Source organism: Centruroides vittatus, unplaced genomic scaffold (genome assembly GCF_030686945.1).
Source record: "Centruroides vittatus isolate TY-2023 unplaced genomic scaffold, ASM3068694v2 scaffold_324, whole genome shotgun sequence".
NCBI classification, from domain to species: domain Eukaryota; kingdom Metazoa; phylum Arthropoda; class Arachnida; order Scorpiones; family Buthidae; genus Centruroides; species Centruroides vittatus.
The window spans coordinates 1412459-1437850 of record NW_027122701.1 but is presented as its reverse complement, the minus strand read 5'-3'; the positions used below and the strand labels follow the sequence as shown (position 1 = coordinate 1437850).

General features: G+C 30.0%; 1 protein-coding gene across 1 annotated transcript in view; it reads left to right on the top strand.

Annotated features, from left to right (window-relative positions):
* The window catches only part of LOC136988214 (LIM domain-containing protein jub-like), a 63494-nt gene that overhangs the window by 13131 nt on the left and 24971 nt on the right, over positions 1-25392 (top strand). Inside the window, exon 2 of the mRNA XM_067286059.1 lies at positions 21017-21118. Within this exon, the coding sequence (XP_067142160.1) occupies positions 21017-21118 (102 nt within the window). The remainder of the gene's footprint in view (positions 1-21016; positions 21119-25392) is intronic.

Sequence of the window (25392 nt, the reverse complement as noted above, 5' to 3'; positions counted from 1 at the left end):
TGAGAGGGTACTTAAGAACATGCCAGGATTTGAATGAATTTCAACATGGGATGGGTTAATTAATATATTTTTTCATACATAATCGGTTATCCGAACAACCCGTCCCAAATTGTTTCAGATAATCGATACTCTACTGTAATTAGAAATATAATTTGCAAATATAAATGATATCAAAATTGTAGTAAAGTGAGTATTACCAGTTAAATAGAATGCTGTCTGCTAGAGTTTTAGAATTATTTAAAATTTTTAAAGTTTTACTCTTCTCTTTACCACTTGCTTTCTTTTATGTTTTCTGATGTAAGTTTTCACTTTTTTATAATCCATCTCCATGTTCCTGTTTCTCTTATTAAGTGTTTGTATTTCTCTTCTTTTGTACCAAATCCATATTTTTTCTGCACATTCTATATTTTCAACTTTACTTTAACATTCTTGCTTCATTCCACTTCACTTCCTTCTCTCTCAAATTTTTTTTCAGTAGTAGTTCTTTCTTTCATAGTATTTACTAAAGATGGATGAATAACATTTCTTAAATTTGAATATTAACCAAATTCTAAATATTCTATTATTCTAAATATTTAATGAACTTAATTATCTTATATAAAATTAATAATTATTTATAAAATAAGTCAAATAATATTATTTGACCTATTTTATTCATTTCAACGTATTAAATAATTTAAAAGTTCAGTTATTTTTTATTTTACTTTATTATATCTGCAAGAAATACACTCAACATGACAAAGATTACAAATCTAGCCTGTATTATTATATGCTTCTACCTTTTCTTTCAAGGTGATGATGCAATGTTTCTGGGCTACTTTTGGTAGTATCCTCATTGTTTCTGGGCTACTTTTGGTAGCATCCTCATTATGAAATGTCACTGTTAATTAAGCACAGCATCATGATTCAAGCTGTGATAGTGCCGAGCTGTTACATTGCCTTTGCTGCAGACACTTGTACATCTGGAAGCATTGAGCCAGAAGAAGCTTCTCACCACAATTCAATGTGCTACTGACATGGAGGGTATTGACATGCAGCTGCCACATTAGCAATGTGAACCATGATGATTATGCATGTATTTTGCTCTACCTGAAATGTATTATTATTTTCTCAAGTTCAGTACCTAAAAAACACCCAAATATTAATTAAATGTTGAAAAAACACAATGTTTACAGTAGATAGGGCTAGAAAAAAATTAGTACTCTGAGAAATCCATTGTTCCATGCAAGGGTGTACCCAGCAAGGTGCAGGGAGGGGCAGCTGCCCCTCCCTAGAAAAAAAATTAAAGTGTAGTAATTGACACACAGACACACAGCACAGATGTATCAGTTTGAATAATGAATATTGTGACTTGACTAGAGCCATCTGTCGGGAAATTTCACTCTCCCTCCCAAACTCCTAAAAACTAATATGAGTTGCCCCCCTCTAGTTCAGATCCTGGGTATGCCTCTGGTTCCATGCATGATCCACTAAAACAAGATTTTATTGTATACTTTTGTTTTTCATACTTTAAAAGTAAATCTACCAGTTTTAGTTGTAACGGTATGATCTATTTTAGCTAAATCTTGTAATGTATTGAGAAATAACCATCAACATTCATTTTTGTTTGCTTCATTTTTATGCTGTAGAGAAATAATAAATTCTGGTTGATTTTTAAACCCAATTTCCTTCTTTATCCAACCAACCTGCATTGAAAAACAGTAGATTATCTGACTAAAGTGAAATACGAAATTTACTCTGTGCTTTATCCAAAATGGGATGAATAAAGCTCAAATTTTAGCTTTATCCACCCATCAAATTTTAGCTTTATCCACCTTTATCCACAGTTAACTTTATCTCCACTTGCAGCTTGGATAAAGTTCAAAATTAATTGATTGTTACTTGTTTTAACCAAAAGACTTGGATAAAGTTACATGAGCTGTTTAATCCTAGCTTTATCTGATTCACAAGCTAAAGCTCTAACTCTGCATGCATGTGCATGCTTATGTAGATTAATACAGCTTAACCCCATAACCCTATTATGTTGTGATCCATTACAACACAAATCTGCTTATAATGTGAGGCAAGCATGTTCCTAATTTTTGTAAGCTGAAATGTGTTTTTAGTCTGTAAATGTGTAAGATGATGATGATTTCTTCTGAACATACATAATACACATTCTTGTTTTATTTCCATAAAATACAAAATATCACATTAAACTGCTTGTATCTTTACCAGAAAGTAGTTTAGGTTATTGAATATATGCTATTTCATGTGAGTGTGCAGTGACATTTCAGATTCATAAAAATCTTCATTATTTGTTATTGCACAAATCACCTGGATCAATAACAGATATAAATCATGTTTCAATGTTAATATCTTATAGTACTGCAATTATCATGCACAAAAACAATAGGTCTGTGATACTGATAGCAGATATAAGTTGAATACTGAAAATGACTAGAATTTTTTTTTTTTTTTAAATTTTAAAAAACTTTTTAAAAATTGTAATGTATAATTGCCTATCCACAAAAGGATTTAAAATAGTTAAAAATCAGATTTTACAAGATTTTAATTTATACAACGTGTAACCTAAAGTTGACTGAGGAGGGGCATAGTCCGAAACGCGTACAAAAAGATGTACCATATCAACTCAACTAAATAAAGATAATTGATGAAAAACTTGCCAGGTGTCTTCGAAATACACTGTAAAACTAGTGTTTCATAAGTTAGAATTTTCTTATGAATCCAAAGAATCAGGTTATGATTTTCTTATATCATAATGTGATTCTTTGGACCCTGAGTATCACATCATAACTGGGTTGAACTATATTGTATTTATATAATTAACTACATTACATTTATTTAATTATCTTTATTAACTGGATTATAATTTCTATCAGTAGAAGCAAGTGTTTCTAAAAATGAATACTTATGCCATGAAAGTAATCATATAACTTATGACTGCCATTTTATTTGCAGTTGTTTGATTAAATATAAAATGATATACTATTAAAATTATAAGTCTAGACAATGATTATTTTATTCTCTTTGACAAAGAAGTTATGCAACAAGATGGCAGAGTTGAGTAAATGAAACAAAACTTTATTAGTGTGAACATAATGGCAATAAGTGTTTACAATCTCATTACAAAGGGATAATTCCCTGTGGAACAATAGTATATTTTAAAGGAACCTTTTAGTACCTTGTAGGACCTTCTCTTACGTGGACATGCGTGACAATGATTGGGGATGGAGGCATACAGACACCTGTATGCTATCTTTTGATTTGCCCACGGATGTTGCAAATCCATCACACTTATATACATACACTTGCATCTTGTCCCACAAATGCTTGATGGGCAGCAATTCTTGAGAACAAGCAGTCCAAGGAAGTTGATAATTTGATAGAGACATTCCTGGAAAATCCTAGCTGTGTACAGCCTAGCATTATCTTGCTGGAAAATGGCTGTTTGCAGCCCTGTCATGAAAGGCAACAGGGGATGCTGGATTTCTTGATTGTACTTCTGTGCTGTCAATGTCCCTTGCACCACTACTAGGGATGACCAACTGGCATTTGAGATGGCTCTCCAAACCAGCATGCCAGCAGTGTGCCAGTGTGCCACTTAACAGTAAAGACACAATTAAAGCACTCACCAGTGGTCCTCTGTACTCAACACTGTGGTTGTCCATTTCCAGTTGAAACCAGAATTCATCATTAAAGATGATACACTGCAAACAAAGCTGATGATATTAGGATGCATAGTGTTGCCATGTGTGCAAATTTGCCTCTGTTAGTTGAGAGATAGTTTTATAACAAGGCTTCCACTTGTCTCTGGATGGGGACAAAAACACTGATCCTACTGTTTGTTCTTGTCTTATGATCAGATCATCTCTTCTGGTGATTTGTCCAGGGCATCCAGAACCTGTCTGTCATGTATGTGTGCCTGATGTGTTCACTGCCCCCAGCATCCCCTGACATTCAGAGTTTTTTTTTTTACTCTTTCCATCATATGTTTTTAATTCATCTGGATTCATTCTTGGATCCTCCAGAATGGTTTGCTGACATTTTAACCATTTGATCATTTCACCAAAAAAGTATGTTTTACAGTATCTACAATTAGGTACATTCAAATACTGTACTATTTACAGAAACTGTCTATCAATTTACTTGGTAGAAGACATACATTTTTACAGCTGACAGTCAGATGAGAACAGTCCAGATAATGAGCAGTTTGGCAAAAGCCTTCCTGCTTTCCTCAGCCCAATGGTGCAGCATTTCTCAAGCTTCATCTGTATAGAATGCCAAGTATGTCTATACAGCACAGTCAAAGGACTGTGCTATAAAGACATGACTGATGTTCAAAGACCTCAAAACAGCAGGGCATCGAAAATTTTGAACACTGTGTGAGCCTCTGTGAGCTCTTTTAATGATACTGGGGTAGCGATCTCTTCTTGATATTTATTATGTAGTTTATAAATTGTTCTTCTTAGAAATAATCTGACAAATTAATTAGCAGTTCTATTTTACAGTTAATCGCTATTCGTTTACATGGCATTCTTATGAAAATCATCGTTGTCATTACTAAACGAAACATGCGTACTATTTTTAATATAGAAATAAGTATTATTAATGCGAGCAATTAGCAGTAAAACAAAATAAGTACTTATTATTCTGTGTTACAGTTTATTAAGCAGATACGAAATGCTTTTTACGATAAACCAATCGACTAATGCATTATATTTTTTGATCTTTATTAAAATTCGATCGCTAACAAAATTGTTTACTTTTGTACTAAATTGCCGATGGGAAATATCTTTCTCATTTAAAAAAGCATATAAAAATAATAAAATTAACAACCAGTATACAGGAAATCCTCTTTAGTTCGAAATTCTACGGACGAAATAATTGCAACTTCGAATTATCCAGTTTCGAATTAACCAAGATTTACATATATATCTGTACAATATGCCAAATGCCGTGTAACTGATGATAATAATAATAACAACATAAATAAACTTCAGATAAACAGCAAGTGTCCAGTGAGAACCTCACAGGTTGCTAGATAACTTTTATAAAAAGTAAAGCAGAATTCCTCGAAATATAGTCCAAATTATTTTTTAAAAAGGCCCAATATAGTAGTCTAGAGTTCTACAAATATCTCAATCTGCTACTGGTAGCCCAATCTTGCAATCTCGAAACTCAGCCGTATTTTATGATAAGAAAAAAAAGGGTAGTCCATGGGTAAGGTGACACCTGAAAACGTGTTACTGTAAAAGCAAAGCCATGTTGATCAGATTAAAGGCGTTTTTGGTCTATTATTATTTGGTTTTTGGTTTAATAGTATGGAGGCACTTAGTTCTAAACGTATACGTATATCACAGTTCGGACAGAATTTTCACTTCGAATTTCGAAGTAGTCGTATTTTGAAGTAACCGAATTCTTTAACATGAAAATCTTTATATCCCAGCCAGGACAAAAGTACAGTTACGAACTAATGAGATTTAGAACTATCCGAGTTCGAATTAACGAGGATTTTTCCTGTATTTAGTTTATTTTTGTCATTAAGTTATATTCTAAATTTGCAACTCAAATAATAAAAAGAAAATCACAAATCTAAAATTAACAAGAATATCTTACAAAATTATAAGACTCCATATATAACACCATTCTTATAGATTGTGCATTTATCTTGTCGTACAATGACTATTTTCGTAGATACTTTTTTGTTAAAGGAACGCCAGTCGTAATTGTAATCCGATGCATGATGCAGTCGTCTTATTGCCATAATGGAAAAGCATGAGAGTGATAAAAGTCGAGTAGATTTAATAAAACAAAATAATTAAAACTTGAATAAAATCACAAAAATAGATTAAAACGAAACCAAAAAATTTTAACTTGTTAAATTCCTAATCTGTTTTGCATCTTTGTGCCTGTTTTTTGTTGCAATGTTTGACATCACCTATACATTTCTATCAAAGTTTATTTCTATTGAAATGTACTTTAACATAATAAAATAGCCATTTCTTTACACTAAATTGCATTTATCGACTGACGTCCCATTAACAGAAAATATATTTCTACATAGAAAACTTTTTGAAAAGAATGGAAGTAGGAACTCATTCTCTCTCTCTCTTCTTTACGTTTATTCAGAAAACAAATTTAAAATGTTCATGCACATTTAATAGTTATAATACAAATGAATATTCTTAGCTAAGTTTTTAGTCTATCTTCCCCCGTTGTGATTGTGTCGGAAGATAAGAGGAGTCTGAAATATTTTAAGTTGATTTATATAATTTTTAATTATAGTAATATAAAATAATTAAAGACTGTTAATGAACAAAAATATTTGATTCAATTTAATTTGTACGAATTATTAATTGATGAATATTTTTATCAATTTATTTTTTCATTGAAGATAGCTTATCCAAAATTTTGATTGATGATTTTGTTAGTCGTATTTATTTTCTGTTAAAATATAAAATTAAGTATAATTTTTAATATAGAGTTTTTAATTGTTTTTATTCGAATTTAACTTAATTCATTTAGTTATTTTATTAGAATAGCTTTATTTATAAATAATATAAATTTGAATTTATAGTATGAAGACGTCGTCTTTTCGCTATTGTATTATTTGAATATTTAAAACCAATATTATTTGATTTTATACACAGTTTTTGTATTGTTTCAAGTATCTGTCCATTCAAATGGAAAATATTTATTCAATTTAATTAAGTAGTAATCAATTTTATTTCTGCAACAGTTTAACATTTCAGTTCAGATTTAAAATTCAATATGATAGTGAACTAGTGCTATTTTCTTTATTCAATTTCCTTAGTTTTTTATGATGAGTCATCCAAGTTCTTCCACATAATTGTCACCTGAGTCATCATTAACAACAGGTGTTACTGCCCACAGACGAGAATCCGATATTTTTGTCTGTTCAGTATAGATATTTTATCTAGGATAAATAAAAAAATATATATAATCAGGAAATAAATTTATTAATTGTAAAACAACAATAAAAACATTCCAAATATTATCAGATATTTTCAATTTATTTATTTTTTAATATATAGACATTTGTGTCAATGTCATTTGCCTTTTTAAAAAATATCAATTTATCTGGGAATGAGAAAGGAACTTTATTTTTATTATTATTATTTTGGAAATTGAAGATAATTATAATAATTAGATTTTAAAATTATTTTGACAATTTTCTTGATATTTATAATTTCGAATGACATATTTAGATAAATCATTTAATTGCGTTGTATGGCGTTTTTTCTGATTCATACGTTTACACAACATTGCTGTTATAGATTTATATTTTAATAGAATGCTTTTATTGGTTGTGAGATGTAAGTTATATACCAAAAAGCAATTTCAGCATAGTTCTGTCTTCTTATCATTTAAAATTTAGAAGAAAATATCATTAATAATTAGTTAATAGATTAACTGATTTGCCTTCCTTCCAGACTTATCAAACCAATCTTGTAAGATGATGACAGCCTTATTTTATAATATAACGTTTATTTTCAATGTGCATTTCGAGTAATTTTTTTATTGCTACTACTTATCGTTTTAAACCATTCCTTTTTTGTGATTTTACATTAGGAAGACCTAATTATATTATGTTTCTGAATTAAATTATTATTCATGTACTCATAAATCCAATGCATCCAGACAAGAAGCGACAATCCAGAAGAAAATCTCTTATGTAATTTTATGAACTTGAACATTTAAAAAAAAATAATTTTAGAACTGATCACGTTCGTTTTTAATATTACATTTCTGTAATTTATAAAATGTAATAAGTAATAAAACAAATTTTATAAATGAATATTTTCATTTTAATAGTGTGATGGTATTTGTTTTAATTTTAAGTAAAGGTCAAATATGTTGTTCGGATAAATTTGAAATGGTAATTTACAATTAAATTGCTTTAGTGATATTTCGTTTATTGAATATTAGAATAGACTTTAGTCTAATACATTACTGTATTGTTTAAATAAGTATCAATGAACTAAAAGTAAACAATGCATTAAAAATTCAAAACATATTTCCTAAACCTTATCCCTTCATTCTTTGATAGATTTTTTTCGGCAAATATTACTTTTGAAATGTAGTTATTGTATCTCCCAAATATAATCGATATGTTATCACTTATAATTTTAATTTTCATAAGCGCATATTAACAAAAGATCACTGCAGTCGGTCAGATAGCATGAAATAATAATTTACCATCATCGTGAGACTTCCCTATTTGAATCCGATTTGGACTATTGTGTTATTTGTGTTTTCAGTTAAACATTCTACTCAGAATCTTTTTCTCCATTGCTGCTGTATTTTAGTTCAGCGTACATTTGTTTAATATTAGCGTATAGAAGTGTTATTTGTAAAAAAAAAAAAAAAGTAACTACGCCATGATACATCTACTCTCTCTCCCCTGTCTCTCTCTTTTTCTATGTATATATATAACTTATATACAGGTATTCCTCGTATCATACGGTAGTTACATTCCGAAAAAGTGCCGTGTTCTGCGAATCTGTGCTTTTGAAACCTAATGCAAAACATTAGGTTTCAAAAGTTAACAAAAGTACACTATTTTCTTTCGTTACTAAGAGAAATATGTTTATGAAAGCAATCGATAATTTATTTCCAATCAATAATTAATTAACAATCACTATTAAAAGTCCTGTATTACGCGTTAGTTTTAGTGAAACGAAGGCGTTTTCTTTTTAAAGTGTCGTCGTCATCTGAGATCTTTCGTTGATGTTGATCAAAAATAACAGCAACGTCTTCATTTTTTTTTATTTTTATCATAAAAATGTTATTAATCGAAAGGTTGTTCTAGCGAGTCACGTTTGTTTAGTCGATACCGAGCGAAGTTTTTTCAGCGTTTGTGTTCGAATACCGAATTGTTCGAGTCCCGCGTACCGAGACTCGCCGTATTCCGTTCGTCATTTAAGAATGATTGTTTACCTACAGTTAAAAAAAAAAAAACCCGTTTAATAGCGCTTATCTAAAAATGTTTAAATAAACTTTACTAAATACGAAAATTAATCTATAAAAAGACAACACAGTGACAATCTTAAGGGCTAAAGTCTGAAAGCAATGACATCGACACCTGGTTGATAGGAAAGCGAGTGCAATTTTTTATTCCTTGTTTTATCAGTTTTCATTAAGTAAATCTGACGAAATAATTTGAAAATGTCAATATTCTGAAATCCATGGACAAATTTGAGACAACACGCGTGCTTACTTGAATCAAATAAATATCGAATAACGAAGTTTACAATTAAAAACTGTGAAACTTTGTACGGAGGATTTTCAAAACCGTGTTAGAGCGAAACCGGGAGTCGTGTTGTACAAGGGGATAGCCCCAATTTTCAAACCGTGTTGTACGAAGGATACCTGTATATAGTACTGGTTACCGAAATTACTTAGCTTTAAAATCGTCATGACACTTTTTACCGCCACGAAAAAAATTCCAGCAATGCGTTACTTAACTTTCCCGGCAACATTTAAAACAGCGTACGGCGCCACCTGTTACGATATTTTATTAAAAAACTTTTTTATATTTTTAATTATTACAAAATGGCAAAAAGCTTAATTTTGAGAGTAGGGGCGAGTTTTATAAAAGATTGTAAGTGATGATAGCGACTAAAGTAGTCATAAGTCTGACCCTACTCGAGATATGACACACGACCTCCTCTATCCCCCACCCTGTTGACCTTTAACCACAAATATAATAGCATCAATCCCCCTAATATACAAACCTCCCTGCGAAATTTCAGAAATGTTCGACAAAAAGAACTAGTTATTAAGCTTCAAAGAGGGTGAATAAAATCGTGGCCCCCACAACACTCAAACACAAACATTCATACACAGAAAAAAAAAACCGATTTTTTTTGTATTTCTCGACGTTTCAAGGTCCCGAGTCCAAAAATGTAAAAATGTTGGGGGGGGTCATTTTTTGACCTATCGCCATTCTTTCCTCTTATATATAACAGAGCCGGGAAAGTAAATAATAATAATAATAATAATAATTATTATTATAGAAACGGCGATACTGGGAATCGATGAATCGTCGCGGAACTTTTAATATGAATAGTCTATAATGAGAGTAAAGTGGCAAAGCCTTCTAGTAGGATATAATTATTTTAAATCTAAATTTTCGGATCTGAAAATGGTGAATAGAAAAAAGTTGATTTTTAAAATGATTAATGGAATGAATGGTAATTTTTAAGTATTTAATGGAAACTTTCTATCTTTCTATTTATTACAGAAATATATAAACTGCAGCTTCTTTCTTCATAGCAAAAATTGTGAGATCGGAAAAAAAATTGTGATTTGTTGAATATTTTATCCTGATCAGTGAAAAAGAATTTATATTTAATCTGCAATTGAACATTTATTTAAATATTTTCATTTTTGAAAATATAATTTATGCCATTTTTCGTTATGATGTTTTATGTTTACGATTAAGCTTCTTTGTTTAAGTTTTTAAAAGAAAATACGAAATGAATAGATGATAGAAACGAAGTTCAGCTTCCTCCAGCTAATATAAACAGGTGATTGTATTGATTTCTAATACAATGTGTTGTTGAAACTGACTTTTGGACTTTCACCGAGACGTCTAGGAAGTGATTAGATTAGATGTTCGGTGGATAGATATATATATAGTCTCTTGGGATGAAGATTAAATCCATGTTTATCTAGGAAATCCTAATAGCAAATTTTAGTTATATTACTCATTAATAACGGGATAAAATTGTTAAATATTTTTAAATATGAAATTTGGATTGTTTGTCCTTTTAATAGCCCAAAAATTATTTGATATTTTAGTTTAAATAATATGTGAAAATATAAGAATGAAAATATATAAAATTTTGTAGAAGAGAAAACTTCAAAGTTTATTAATTTAATTATTAACAAATAAAGGAAATTAAAAAAAAATATTTATTGAGTAAGAAATATTTATTTTAATTTCATTTCTTACTCAATAAATGTTTTAACGATGTTATTTCTCCGATTATGAATGACAGATTTGATATACATGTAAATTTTCAATTCATTTTTTTAAAGCAAATTTGAACGATATAATGTAAAAATGAAATTTTGTTAGTTATAACTTTGCAATGAAATCAGTACAGATGTTGAAGAATAAGTTGTATAGTCTGTTAATAATTGAGCTGTTGATGTAATTTGAATACAGTTAAATTTTGTGATAATTATTTATTTTCAATTAAAACTTTATATGTGCAAGCGTGATTTTTGTCATCGAAGAAATAATTTTATCATAAAATTAATAAAATAAGAATTTTTAAATTTTATTTAAATCATTGCAAATTTAGTTTCTACAACTTTTGTTCAAAATTATAATACACAATAAATCAAAAAAGTCGTTTTCTAAAGATTTTAATTTAGGTGGGACAGTTTGTGATGAAACCTTCGTGTGTACGGTATTAAGTTATTTAAACTCCAGAAAACTTACTTGACCACATGATGATAAACTTGTTTTGAAATGGGCCTTAGGCTTATTGGCGGTGAATCACTTTCATTTAAGATACGCCTTTAGCAAGTTAAAGACATCCGGGTCGATTCTCAGTTTCCTTTAAATATGAATATTAGAAAATACGAGTTTAAATTTTATTTCTAACATATTTAATTACGATATTTTAATAGTTACAATGTTTATAATTGGATATTGTGCGAATATATAATTGGATATAGCGAATATATTATATTTAATTTTGAAAGTCAAAGCTGATTTTGAATTTTCAATACGAGAGTATTAATAGAGTTGAAAATGGTTTTTGTGATTTTATAGTGAAACATTAGAAGGTTGCTATACTATTCAATGTATAGTTTATTTTTCTAAAATGAACGTCTTTATTCCTGACTAGAGATTAAAATATAATTGTCTTTTGTATTAATGAATTAGTCATTAAAATTCCTTTAAAATGTTTATCATCACAAATGTTAGAATTTAAAATATTAAAAATACCAATTATAATGACAATCTTTAATAAGGACACTTGAATATTTATGCTGAATGAGTATAAATGTGAAAATTTTTCGATGACCAAGAATAAAACAAAAAAGCTGTCAGTTCAAATTGAATATAACAAATAGAATATATGAAACTTTAATTACATGCGCACTTGTACACATGGTTAAATAAAGTTTTATGTATTTATTTAAACATATACACGTTGTATGTAACTACTGTATATAATTATTAATTTACAAGTAATTTAAAGAAAGGGAAAAACATGAATGCTCATATTTTGTATATTGTGTAAGCATTTAATGGTTTAATTAAAATATCGTGTACTAAGAAAATATTTCAAAATAAGCATTATAATTTTTCAAAAGTGATTAGTTATCTGTTCGATTATCTTGAAAATATGTTACGCTCGAATTCTTCATGTATTAGCAGTTATCAGTTTCGCGATAATAAAATATAGCTGTAATATTAAATATAACTTAGTGATTGTTTACTTCAATAAAATTATTACTGACAATTAATGATTTTATTGAAACCGTTTAAATTCAAATTCTTTAAAATTTGCGACTTAATTAAGCGGTTGAGACGCACTAAAAATGTCTCAACCATTTGCTCCTTTTTCTCCTTTTATTAATCGTGATTTTTTTTTCGATTAAACTAAAATCGTGTCAAATCAACTTAGATTTTGCTTAGAATAAATTGAATAGGATCATTCAATCATCCAAACATTTTCATAAAATTAATAGTTATGCTCTATTATCGCCCGTTAAAACACAAGGCGAGAATTGACGTCGACGTCGATAAGACTTATGGCGCCAAGATTTTAAAATAAAAATAGTTTTGTATGTATATTTACAGGAAAAGTGTTTTTTTTTTATTAATTTACATTATTGTTTGAATTTAATTGATATATTGTATTAGTAAAATTTAATAAAAAAAAAACAAATTACATTTTTTATTAAATAACGTTTTAAACACTTAATTAATTAAAGTGAATAATTTTATGACGAGAAAAACGCCATAGACTTGAAAATTTTTCGTAATAAATTCTAATTTCATCGTTGTTACTTTTTTATTTTATTGCTTTTAACTCTGCTTTAGATAAATTACGTTACAATTATCCAATATTTATTCCCAAATATCAGATTATTGTATAATAATCTCTATACAAACTTTAGTTTTGTCTATATTTTAATTTATAAAAATAATTATAATTTGTATCAATAAAATTTATTTACTTTTATCTTGATTGCGCTATAGGATTCCATATATCTGTTGTCTTTACATACAATATGAAGAAAATAAATACAAACATCCAACTTTTATGACTTATAGGTATCAACTATGCCTTTCACTACTTTCTCCCTTTCTTTTTAAAAACTATTCTTGAATATAGATTTTTATGTTGACTTTTTAAATATCTCTCTGAAAGTAAATATAGTTATGTTTATTTTTCTATTTTATAAACATTCCTAAGTTCATTAAACACTTCTTTTGTTGAGCTGTATTAGCACCATTTTGTTTGTCCTAAAATGATTACAATGTTCATTATTCATAAGTTTTTGAAAGTCGTAAAGTTATTTATTGAGTTTCAGATTTATTACATGTAATGAATAATTTATATTTTTATTTATAATATGAGTAGTCCTTCAATTTCATAGACAAAAAGTTCTGAAAGAGAAACTATTTGAAATTTTAAATTTTTTTATTAAGAAATAGAACACACTAAAAGGTTGAGTCAATGAGTCAATAAATCAAAGAATATAAATTACTCAATGTATATTATAGTATTATTATAACATATAAATATGGATAAATTAAGATTTTAATACATTCTGTACATTGTGAATTCATTACTAATATAGTCAAATCTTCAATAACAGCCACTTATAGTGGCAATTTTTTCAGAAACTTTATTTTTCAAACAAAAATGCCTACAAAATAAAACTCCAATGACCATTTTTATGCTCTTGTCATGTTCCTGTGGCCATTGTTCAAAGATTTTGCTATATGTTTTTAAAATGCATTCAATTTAACAGACTTTTGACAGTAGTGTGTATCTCTTTCTCCCAGTTAGTCTATTAAATTGAGGGCCTGCTTAATATTTATAATCTTTAATTTCAGAAGACATTTTTTTTTTATTGAAAAATGAAATTTCTGTTCATATATTTGTCAAAATTATTCATGTAGTTTTATATTTTTCCTTAACATGCAGAAATGAGAATTGTTTACATTCTTATTTTTTTATTAGTTTTATGTTTATTAGTGATGGGACGATTAATCCGAATTGGGAATCAAGCAAATCTTGTCAAGATTTTCGATTCTTAAAATGATTCTTCCATACTTAGTAAGAAGATTAATTATTTGTTTCAGTCGTAGATTAAAAAATTTTCTAAATTACAATATTAACAATTAAGCTTATTGGAGACTTTCATGCCAACAAAACAGAGAGTACGCAAGGCTCCCCTTAAACAAGGCGATGTTTGTCTTAGTGGACTTTTTATGTAGTCAGTCAGAGCAATGAGAGATTGCACTTGGTTAGTACTAATTGTCCCCATTTTAGGGGAGATAGGGATAGGGTGACATAGGGTTGCCACCCAGCTATTAGGCAATTTCAAATCAAGATCGGCAGTAGACAAAAATGTTTAAGTGTCGGAAGAACAGTTTTAAATATAAACAGAATTATATTTTAATTGAAAAAATATTATATAAAATTATTTTTAATATTTAATATGTTTACTTATAATGATAAAACACTTGAAAAACACCTTAAATGCCTTTTCCAGCAACACTTTTAATTTGTTTAAAAAGTGTTTTCAATCCCTTTTCATAGGTCTGTGTCAGGTTTAACAAGAAGATACAAACTGTTCTTGAACAGTTCAAATCTTCTGCTGAAAGAGGATTTAAAGTGCTGTTCAAGCTAAATTAGTTTCAGCCTCTATTGAAGTGTTTTTTTTAAATGATAAAACAACTTTCTTATTATAACTATGAAAGTTTGTTATGGTTCACAGATGATACTGTAATGTGTTAAATTTTCAAATGTTATTTGCATGATTTTAAGAAAAAATAATTTTACTGCTGTTTTGAGTTTAAAAAATTGATTTTTCAAGGTGAGCCAGTCTAAGAATTCATTTCATTCTTCTTTTCCTTGAAAAAAGTTCACACAATTGTATATTTAGGAAAACCTGGCTCAAGTGAATGAATTCAAAACTTTGTTAACTCATGATGATATTTGTTCAGCTCGTTGCATCATTTGTCAAACCTCATTTAGTGTTTTAATTGATGAATGTACTGTGCTCATAATATAAATCATTAATTTTTCTAAACTAAAATAAACTTAGAAAGTATTCAAAAGAATCTGAATTGGGAGACATTTTGATGTCGTCGCATCCCTAGTTTGTATTATTCAATATTTTTAAGCATTTCCATCTATCAGTATATATTTGAAACCAAATTATTGTAATTAAATAATAATGTTATTATATAGTTCAGTCATTTTTAAGTTGAAACTTGTTAGATTTTGTTATTAAATATTATATATTTCATTTTTATCCATTATTTTTTAATAAATTGTTATTGAAAGTTGTCATTCTCATTATTTGTCATGTAATGTCATGTGTTTTGTTATTTTTGTTAAAATTTAAAAGTAATGAAAACCCTTTTTGAAATATTAAAAATAAATTACAAAAAATTTATCTGTAAGCTTTTCTGCCATTCCTTACATGTTTTTATGCTACATAAAGTACTGTAAACAATAAGGTGTCTTTTCAAATCGCCTCTCTGCACAAACGGAAGTAGTATTTGTGTCAAACATTTTTATATGTCCTTCATTGGATATATAAAATATTCCATGCACATACAGAATTTATTGTATTTCCATTTATGTAGAGAGGCGGTTCGAAAAAATACTTTGTATTTTACAAAGGCAATAGCATTTAAGGAATGACAGAATAGTTATAGCCTAAATAAAGGTCAACAATGTTAAAGTTTTAGTGTTCCTGTTTTTAAATATATTTTAAAAAGATCTGCCTTTATTTTTAAATTTAACATATTTTGCATGTTTTGGAAATTCATGATTTATTATTTTAATTTAAAATCATTGTTGTTGTTATTATTTCATAAAACTTATACACGTGGAGCTGATTTCCAAAAGGTATTAAATTCTTGTAAACTTTTGTATGAAAATGATTTTTAGTAAATAAAAATGTTCATATACTTAATCCTGTTTTATATCATAGTATCTTATATTAAGGTGCTTTTATATTAAATGTGTTATAAAATATTATGATGGTACAAGTTATACAAGCTACATATTTGCCCTCTTTTGGAGGAAAAACTTGGATGTATCACCCTATGGATGGAATAATAATTAAAAACCTAAGTGAAAGCTACATTTTTTTATTATTATTACAGCAAGTAAACAAGTATTATCAAAGTCACAAAATGGTCATTTCAAGAGGTTCTTCTTTGTGTTCATAATAAATACCCTCATCTGTTTCTTCTTCTGAGACCCCATCAGTGGAGAAAAGTTTTCTGTAAAATTCCAAGGCATTGTACAGTACTTTACTCCCATTAAATCTAGCAATTGTTTGACATTGTCCTGCTTTTCCTTTTTTTACATGACATTCCAGTGATGCTAAGTTCAAGTCTGGAACTGACTATAGTTGCTTGCCTTTTCTTAGAAGCTTGTAATAGGATGGTTTGATATCAAATGATGGCTGTGCATCTACTCTTCTTTTTTTGCCTGTATTCTTATTACCTTTGCATCAAATATCTTAAACTGTCTTTTAGTCTGTATAAAAGCTTTCACAGTAACCATCCAGTCATAAATTTGGCACTCAGATCCCCCAATATGTTCAACTTTCATATTTTTTGTAAGATTTCATCATTGGATTCAACTACTGACTCTAATAACTTTATTTCCTTCTCATCCAACCCAAATGCTTTGTCTGCTGGTATATATGAATTTCCTTTTATAAAAAAGAACCAGTCAATATAAACATTCAAATGATCAACAATATCAGTAACATTTGAGAATTCTTGTTCTGGGGGCCATAATTTTCACAGAACAGAAGTAACTTCTCAAAATGCTGGCATGCCATAGAGCAGTGGTTCTTAACCAGTGTTCTGCAAACCTACCTTGAGTGTTCCATGAAAGAAAATATTTTAAAGTTTTTTTTTAAATTTATTCCCATTGTTATATTCGTAGACAGTTCCATGTTTTTATTTTATTCAATATATTAAAGTTTATTAGTTTATTGCTTCAGTGTTTCCAGAGAATAGTAAAGGTGGAATTGCTTATCAATTTTTGAATATATTGATACTAATGCTCTGTGTAATAAAAAGTATATGAATGGTGTTCCGTGGCCTGGGAAAGGTTGAGAACCACTGCCATAGAGGCAGTTAAAAAATTCCAAATGTAAGATGTTATTTCATTACTCCCTCTACCTGCTTATGTTTCTTTTCACCTATAAAAAGTCACTGTTTCTGCAGACAGTAGGCCTATTTTCTCAGTTATGTGCACTATGATTCTAGTGTATGATACTAGACTTTCTAAGCATAATAAGCTTCTCTAATCTGCATTCTCGATAAGGGCTGATTTCGCATAAGGTCACAGTTAATGCTTAGTGTTATTTGGAAAAGAGTTCAATTCTGCAAAGAAATCTTTTGCACAACACTAGTGGACTCAGTGCTTCACAATAAAGGACTTTTTTTTGTTCTAGATCTTTAGTAATTCTTCATACTGTTATAAGTTTAACACAAGTGCTACAAATGTCACTTTTCAGAGTTCCAAAATGCAGATTGAACTTTGCAACAAACACAGTGTAATATTGTTTGCATATACAGTTTATGATGGGGTACCTGTTGCAAAACATTTTCCCACTACAATCAATGTTAAACAAAATGGGCTACATTTTGAAAAAATTGTAGACTTATAAATCCACTGTTACTGTCTGTCCATCTGTCTTTCCTTAATCTTGAGAATGGTGTTAGATAAATGAAATTGAAGACCAGGTATGGAAAGCTTAGGGGCAGGAGGCTCTGATTAACTATATTTCAACTTGCAGTACAAACTAGAAGTCACGTTATTTCAATTAAAAAATTTTTCCTTAAAAGGAGTTAGATGACTGGCATGACTCCATTGCTAATGGAAAAGTATGATGTACAGGAGGCAGACACTACATACTAATTTGAGGTGGAGAGCATATATTTTAAATTAAATAAATTAAAAATATGATTAAAACTTGCAGCCTGGCATTGTGACGATGTCACAATAAATAATTGCTCATTATCTATACTAATAAAGAGGAAATGTTTGTAAGTTTGTATGTAACAGGTAATCTCTGAAACTACTCATCCGATTTCAAAAATTCTTTCACCAATATTTAGAATGAACCTTCAAGGTGGACATAGGCTGTATATTATTCCGTTAAACATTCATATAAATTATATAAATTAAAAGATATCATCTAGGATTAAGGCTTTTATGTCCAACAGATGGCGCTAACTCCGACGACCTACGTTTGCTTTACTGTGAGGCATCATGCTTTTCTGTGAGGATGAACTAAAGCAGATCATCTATCTATCTATATAAATACAAATGTAATGTTCGTTTGTTCCTACTGATTCCTTTGAAATTTTGACACAATGTTGCATTCGAATACGCACGTGTTTTTATATAATATACATGTCGAAATTCCCCCCACTGGTGGGGAGATGGACAGGATTAAGGCTTACTGTGAAGAACTCGGCTTCTATTTATACTATTTTAGATGCAGTTTTTTGTGTTTTTGATTTTGTTTCAATAGGGTATGTCAAGATAATGTATACTAAGAAGGGATTTTTTGAAATTCCCCCCCACGGGGGAAGTGTTATACATTTATATTAGTTACATTTTGAGCCACAACAATGCGTGGCCGGGTCTGCTAGTTACTTATAATATCATTGCAAGCACTTTCAACGTCATATAAATGTCATCTTCAGGCAAAGGAGAGAACGTAATTTGCTTCTACTATAATGCAATTCTCTGCATTTGAAATTTATGTGCTCAATGATTTTCTTTGCCCTTTTTTTGTTCTTCAGTCTCACGGAAACCATCTCTTCTCTATGTGAGCTGAACCATATAACTTTTCTTTAATTGCATTAGCAACCTGCTTGCAGCCAGCATTTAATGTACTCATAAAAGAGTCTTTGCACACTCTTCTCTTTGCCTCATACTGCAAGGAAATATACGATTATGCCTAGACATCTGTATTTTCATGAAATTTATTACAAGAAAACTGAATAACTTCAATTTTTAGAGATTTTGTACAACAGTAACTGGCTTCATGCCTACAACTTACTTTTGATTTCTTTCCCACTAAACTACAGCAAATTTGCTTGCTGGCATGTTTTTTTCATTCTTCTTTGTTTCTTTTATGTTTTCTTGTCTTAGTTTTTAAAACAGGTGACTGATTAATGTCTTCAATCTTCACATCCATAATTTATTTTGTAATTAACAAACTAGTTTTACTAATTAAAGTAATAATTACATAAATAGAAAGTACCATCACATTTACATAGTAACAATATTGAAGACCCAAATTAGTGCTCAAGCAGTTGCTGCATGATGGTTAGACAAAAATGATTTAGCACCTTTGTAAGAAAACTGAATTCGATTTAACACACTTTGAAGATACATTTTTCCCACAGCAACTATATGGGGGATGTTTTGGCATGAATAAAGTCTCATCAGAAGTTGATTGAACAAAATACAATAATGTCAGTGTTTGAGTGGTATTTTGAAAAGTTGGATTTTGCATCTTTTGGAAATAAGCTCCTGAAATATTAAATTGTCTGATATAAAATACTATATTTTTCATTGGTTGAGAATTTGATTATTCTCTATGGTCAATGTTTCAACTATCTTTAAATTAGTTTTTAATTTTTTTGTATGATGACAATTCACTAATAGTCAAAGAAATAAATGCTTATTATAGATATTACACTCAAACCTGTTTTTGTGCGGTTTTTTTTGTGCGATTTTTTATATGTGCAATTATTTTTGTGCAGTATACCAATTTGATTGAAATTCATATACCACACATAAAAAATCACACAAAACAAATCGCAAAAATAAAAAATCGCACGAAAAAAGACCGCACAAAAACAGGTTTGAGTGTATTTCATTTACACTTAGATTTCTAATTCTTTATAATAATTATTATATTAACTGCAGAAAATTAAATGGAAAGTTGCCTGTTATCACAAGATGAAAACTAAGGTAGCTTTCCATTTAGTTTTCTGCAACAGATTCAAAGAATCATACTGGAGGCTTAGGGTTAGCATGTTGGTTTAATGATACTTAGGTATTTATCCAAAGCTTATTTATTTAAATATTATTAAACTGTTATAATTTATTCATAAAATACAGTAGAATCTGCTAATTGAAATCATAGATATTGTTAAGTCATCTAAAGTTTTCAGAATTAGTATGTCTGAAAATATACAAATTAAAATACTTACAAAATTTTATTTATTGAAATCAGATTTTTAGTTATAGTTATTATTGTCTTCAGCTAAATAGACATTTTTAAGCTGCTGTTTTGCTCAGCCTCAACATATGGCTGATAATTTGCATTTATTATCAGTTTTAACTAGTTCCTTGTATGCTAAGCATTTTAATTGTTATTTACTTGCATTACTGTAGTTTGAATTGCTGGCATTTGTTAGTTAAATTATACATCACATGAATTTCTGTTAATTAATAATAATTATTATTATAATTAATAAATTTTTAAGTTATATATTTATAATTATTTTAACATTTGCTTTTAATAACAGAGTCAATAAAACTAGAATTTCCACTAATTATAGTCTTACATACTTAGCCTTCTTAAATTAAATTTCTACTTCTGCTATATTCTTAAAATTATTGTAGATATGTATGTTAACTGGATTAGATATTTTTTGTTTATATTGTTAATTTTGATATCTTATTGTTTTATCAATATAATAACAATCTGTTAATACAATTTTTAGGTATTTGTCATACTTGTGGAGAAAAAGTAACTGGTGTTGGTCAAGCATGTCAAGCTATGGGAAATCTATACCATACTAATTGCTTTATATGTTGCTCTTGTGGTAAGATAATTTTAATATTAAAAATTTTATCATAATTAATTGTAAATAATATATATTTTAGTAATACTAATAGTATTATTAGTTTTTATTTTCAAAATTATAGTCATTACTTTTTATTGAAATTTTTAAAAGTAATTTCACAACAAAAGTTTTTTCAAAATATATTAAGAGTAGAATGAGTTAATTTAAATGATTAATCAGTTTAGTCGAACATTAAATTAAATAGCCTACATGTATTTAAATATACAGATATACAGTAACTCAAAATAATCATATTTAATTCAAATTTGTTTATTAGTTATGTACTGTATGTCGGGTACTTTTTACATGAACAAAATTTTTCAATGAATACTTATGTTAAAAAAAACAATGCTAATTCTCATATCATCAGGATATTTCAAGTGTAAGGCCATAAAAAAGATGGTATAATTTATTTTTTCTTCTTAAGATTTAAACAATTATTTACAACTCTTATGACTAAGAAATTGCTGTTGTTTCTCATAAGGCATTGGATCAGGCAAGGATTGCAATTCTTTGCAATACCACACCACTGGTAGGCTCACCTACACTTTCATCCCAAAGTTGACACTACTAAGATTCTTCACCACTTTTACCCTAGTTACACCCTCACTCAGCTACTTACAGGACATGGCAATACAAGATCATGCCCTTTTGGTAATGTCAAGGTTGAGCCGTATTGACTTAGAAATTAAATGCATTATTTGTCAGGAAAATCTCATCACATTACCCTGGCAAGATTATAGCAACTCAGATGTCGACAAAATGATTAGAGTAGGTAAGATTCCCCCCAGTTTGACCTTGATAGATGATATCAAAAAATTCAGCATCGACAAAAATACCCTCCCAACTTACAATTACCACCTTCCCATCAGCTTGCCCCTGTCATTTACTTTGAAGATCCAGGTGATCATCCCATGTTTAGGATTTACACTGACAGTTTCAAGATGGCTGACGATGTGGGTGCTACATTTGTAGTTTACTCCGATGTAGGCCATGAGCTTCACAACACTTGATTCTGTCTAGGTACACACTGCTCAATAGCACAGGTGGAAACTTTAGCTGTTTATATGAGCTTAGTTCACATTAGGCATAGGAAGGACAAATGACACTACTTACACTATCGCATTTATTCTGACAGTAGGCTAGCTTTACACAGGATTGCAAAGTCTGATAGCCACTTAAAACTTGTCCATCTCATATACCACATTCTCAGACACTTAGACAGCATTAGAATAGATTTCCAATGGGTCCTGGGTCATGCAGGGGTTCTTGGCAATGAGACTTGTCCTCAAGCAGCTTGTTTGGCAATTGAGACGTGCCAAACAAGCTGCAAAGTCTTCAGTCACTAATACTTTCAGTTACATTCCTACTTCGTACATCAACAATCACATCAAGAAGCAAATCTTCAATCTCTGTCAAGACAGCTGGGACCATGACGCCACTGGTAGGCTCACCTACACTTTCATCCCAAAGTTGACACTACTAAGATTCTTCACCACTTTTACCCTAGTTACACCCTCACTCAGCTACTTACAGGACATGGCAACTTTAAGCAATACTTGCATAGATTTAACCTTTGGGACAATCTACAATGCGATTGTGGTATTTGGGAGGACCAAATTCCAGTTTTTCACTGCAATAGGTACAGTCACATTAGGGATAGTTTAATGAGAGCTGCTATTCTTGAAAGGTACAACTGGCCTTGCAACCTGCACCAACTCGTTCACACACTTACAATGTTCCATCATCTACTCACATTCATATCCCTTAGTGGGGCTCTTGAGAGCACTTACTCCGGAGGCATGAATGGCAATTAGCTTTCCCTTGCTTTGTTTCAACTGTCGGTACATAGCTGCCTTTGAACATTGTATTTTAATTCTTATTATTCCATCTAGACTGAAAAAGTCTAAATTCAGTTAGTTTAAGTTAGTCCTAGTTGTGAGTTAGATTAGGGACTCAGCTTGGTTTCCAGTTTTAGGTTATGATATATCAGGTTAAATTAGATTAGGATTGTTAGCTTTAGTCATCTGGTTAGGTTCATCATAGGTTATGGTAGGTTAGTTTAGTTTAGTATTTTGATCTGCTGAGTCTATAGTTCCATAGAATTACATGAGATTACAGGGTGTCCCAAAAGTTTCTATACATACAAAGGTGAAATGTAGAGTTGCGAATCACACCTAAATTCAAACTTTCCAGCAAATAAAAGTAAAAAATTTAAAGATCAAACGTTTTTGGCTACTAATTTTATTGGCCTTCTTCAGGAAATATAAATGGCAAAACCATTCTATAAATAGAACGTAGCTGCATTGTAAATTTTAAAAGATTGAAAACAGCTGTGCTGTATCGTGTATGATATATATTATGAATCTAGATAGTGTTTCCATGCATTTGATACATGAATGAGATCTGTGTTGATGCAGGTTCCACTCCTGCTTGCCTTGTAGATCCCCATTGCTTCTAAAATTCTAATATTTTGCCGGTCAAAGACCTTGTGTATTAGCTTGGCCTGGTCCCAGATCGCTGGCATAACATGCTAAAGCACTATTGATGTTACCTTTTAGCACATCATATTTGTGATCCTTTAGTCTGGCTTGCAGCAATTTGTATGTGGATCCTATGTATGATAGTATTCTGTCAAACCTCTCGTCACGTAGGGGGATGTGGTAAATCCCAGGAACCATTGCGTCCTCAACGCCATCCTTCATGTTTGACAGAAGGCGGAAAATGCTGGGTTTCCTTTTGTAGGTAAGGAGTATGTTTAAATTATTTGCTGTCCTTCTATATATGCGAAGTAGCGACAGTTTGTAGTCTACGACCACCCAATTTGCTTCTGCTTTGTTAACATTGTTAGATGACTGAGCCAGATATTTGGATGCTAGATTGTCGATAAACATGCAGCCATGTCCATGGTTGGATGCTACCTGTTTGAGATGCTCCAGTTCCTTGTTAGTATCTGACAAATCAGGAGTAGGCTCTGGCTACTAGTGCACGGAATGCAGATGCCTTATATGACCATGGGTTCGCTGAATTGGCAGGTATGAATAGGGGGGCATAAGTAGCTTTGCAGTAAATTGCTGTGTTGAATATATTATCAGCAACTTGAATCTTGACGTCTAAGAAATTAATGATATTACAGCTTTCCTGATCCAACTTTAGCGTTAACCCGTAGCTGTTATTATTAAACACCTTTAACACCTCCCCAATATCCAGACGTCTTCTCCATACGATTAAAATGTCAACAACATATTGGGTGTAAAGAAGGATATTATGCTTGATGTTTTTTTAATGACTGCTCCTCCAATTGTCATAAGACCAATTCACAGAGATCCCCGAAATGGGGCTACCCATGGGTACTCCTCATTTTTGGATGTAGGTGTGTCTGTTAAAATAAAAACAGGACAAATAGCATAATAAGTGAGTAAGCTCTAATATCTGAGAGTGGTACGATATAGCATTTACAATGAAATACTTAAGATGGTGGACAGTGATTCTAGCTAGTGTGTTTTCAAGCCAACTAATCTTACTTGCAAACATTGGACTTGTGGAATGCCTGATCTCATGTAATCGGCAGATTACTTACTATGAACTTGAAGTGGAGTCTGGGAACTCTTGATACCATTATTTATGATCGCCTGCAGAAATGCAGAGTGGATATAAAATCAACTCACCTTTTTTGACTATTACAAGAAAGTAATATTTACTATAAATGAAAAAACTGTTATGATCAAAAGGGCCAAATTTTCTTTGATCACATTGTGATCTGTACTTTGTGATCAAAACAAGTATCCAAACAATGGGGGCATGTGAACTCACTCTCCCCAAAAAAATTCTTTGTTGATGATATCTGTGGACAAAATGATGGCCACTGTTTTTTGAGATAGTGGCTAATATCTTTCTCTTATAGTCAGGATTTTCCTTCTAGTGTTTTCATTTTTTTTTTTTTTTTTTTTAATTTCTAAAAGACTTCTGCTTCAAACATGCTGACAAAAACCATCTGTGATGCTAGCATCCAACATAGGTCAAATTTTGGGACAAATATATATATCTGTAGGAGTGGGATTATGTGGAGAAATAAATGCAGTATTTTTTCTTTCTTACTGTGTGCATTTCATAAGTCAAAAGTTCTGGTTTGAATAATAACAACTCAAACCCCGATGCATATAATGAAATAACCAACGATCACCTTAAATTTCAGGCTAAAAACTGGCTAATTAAATGATTGATATAAAGTAATTTGATGTTAGAGGTAGACG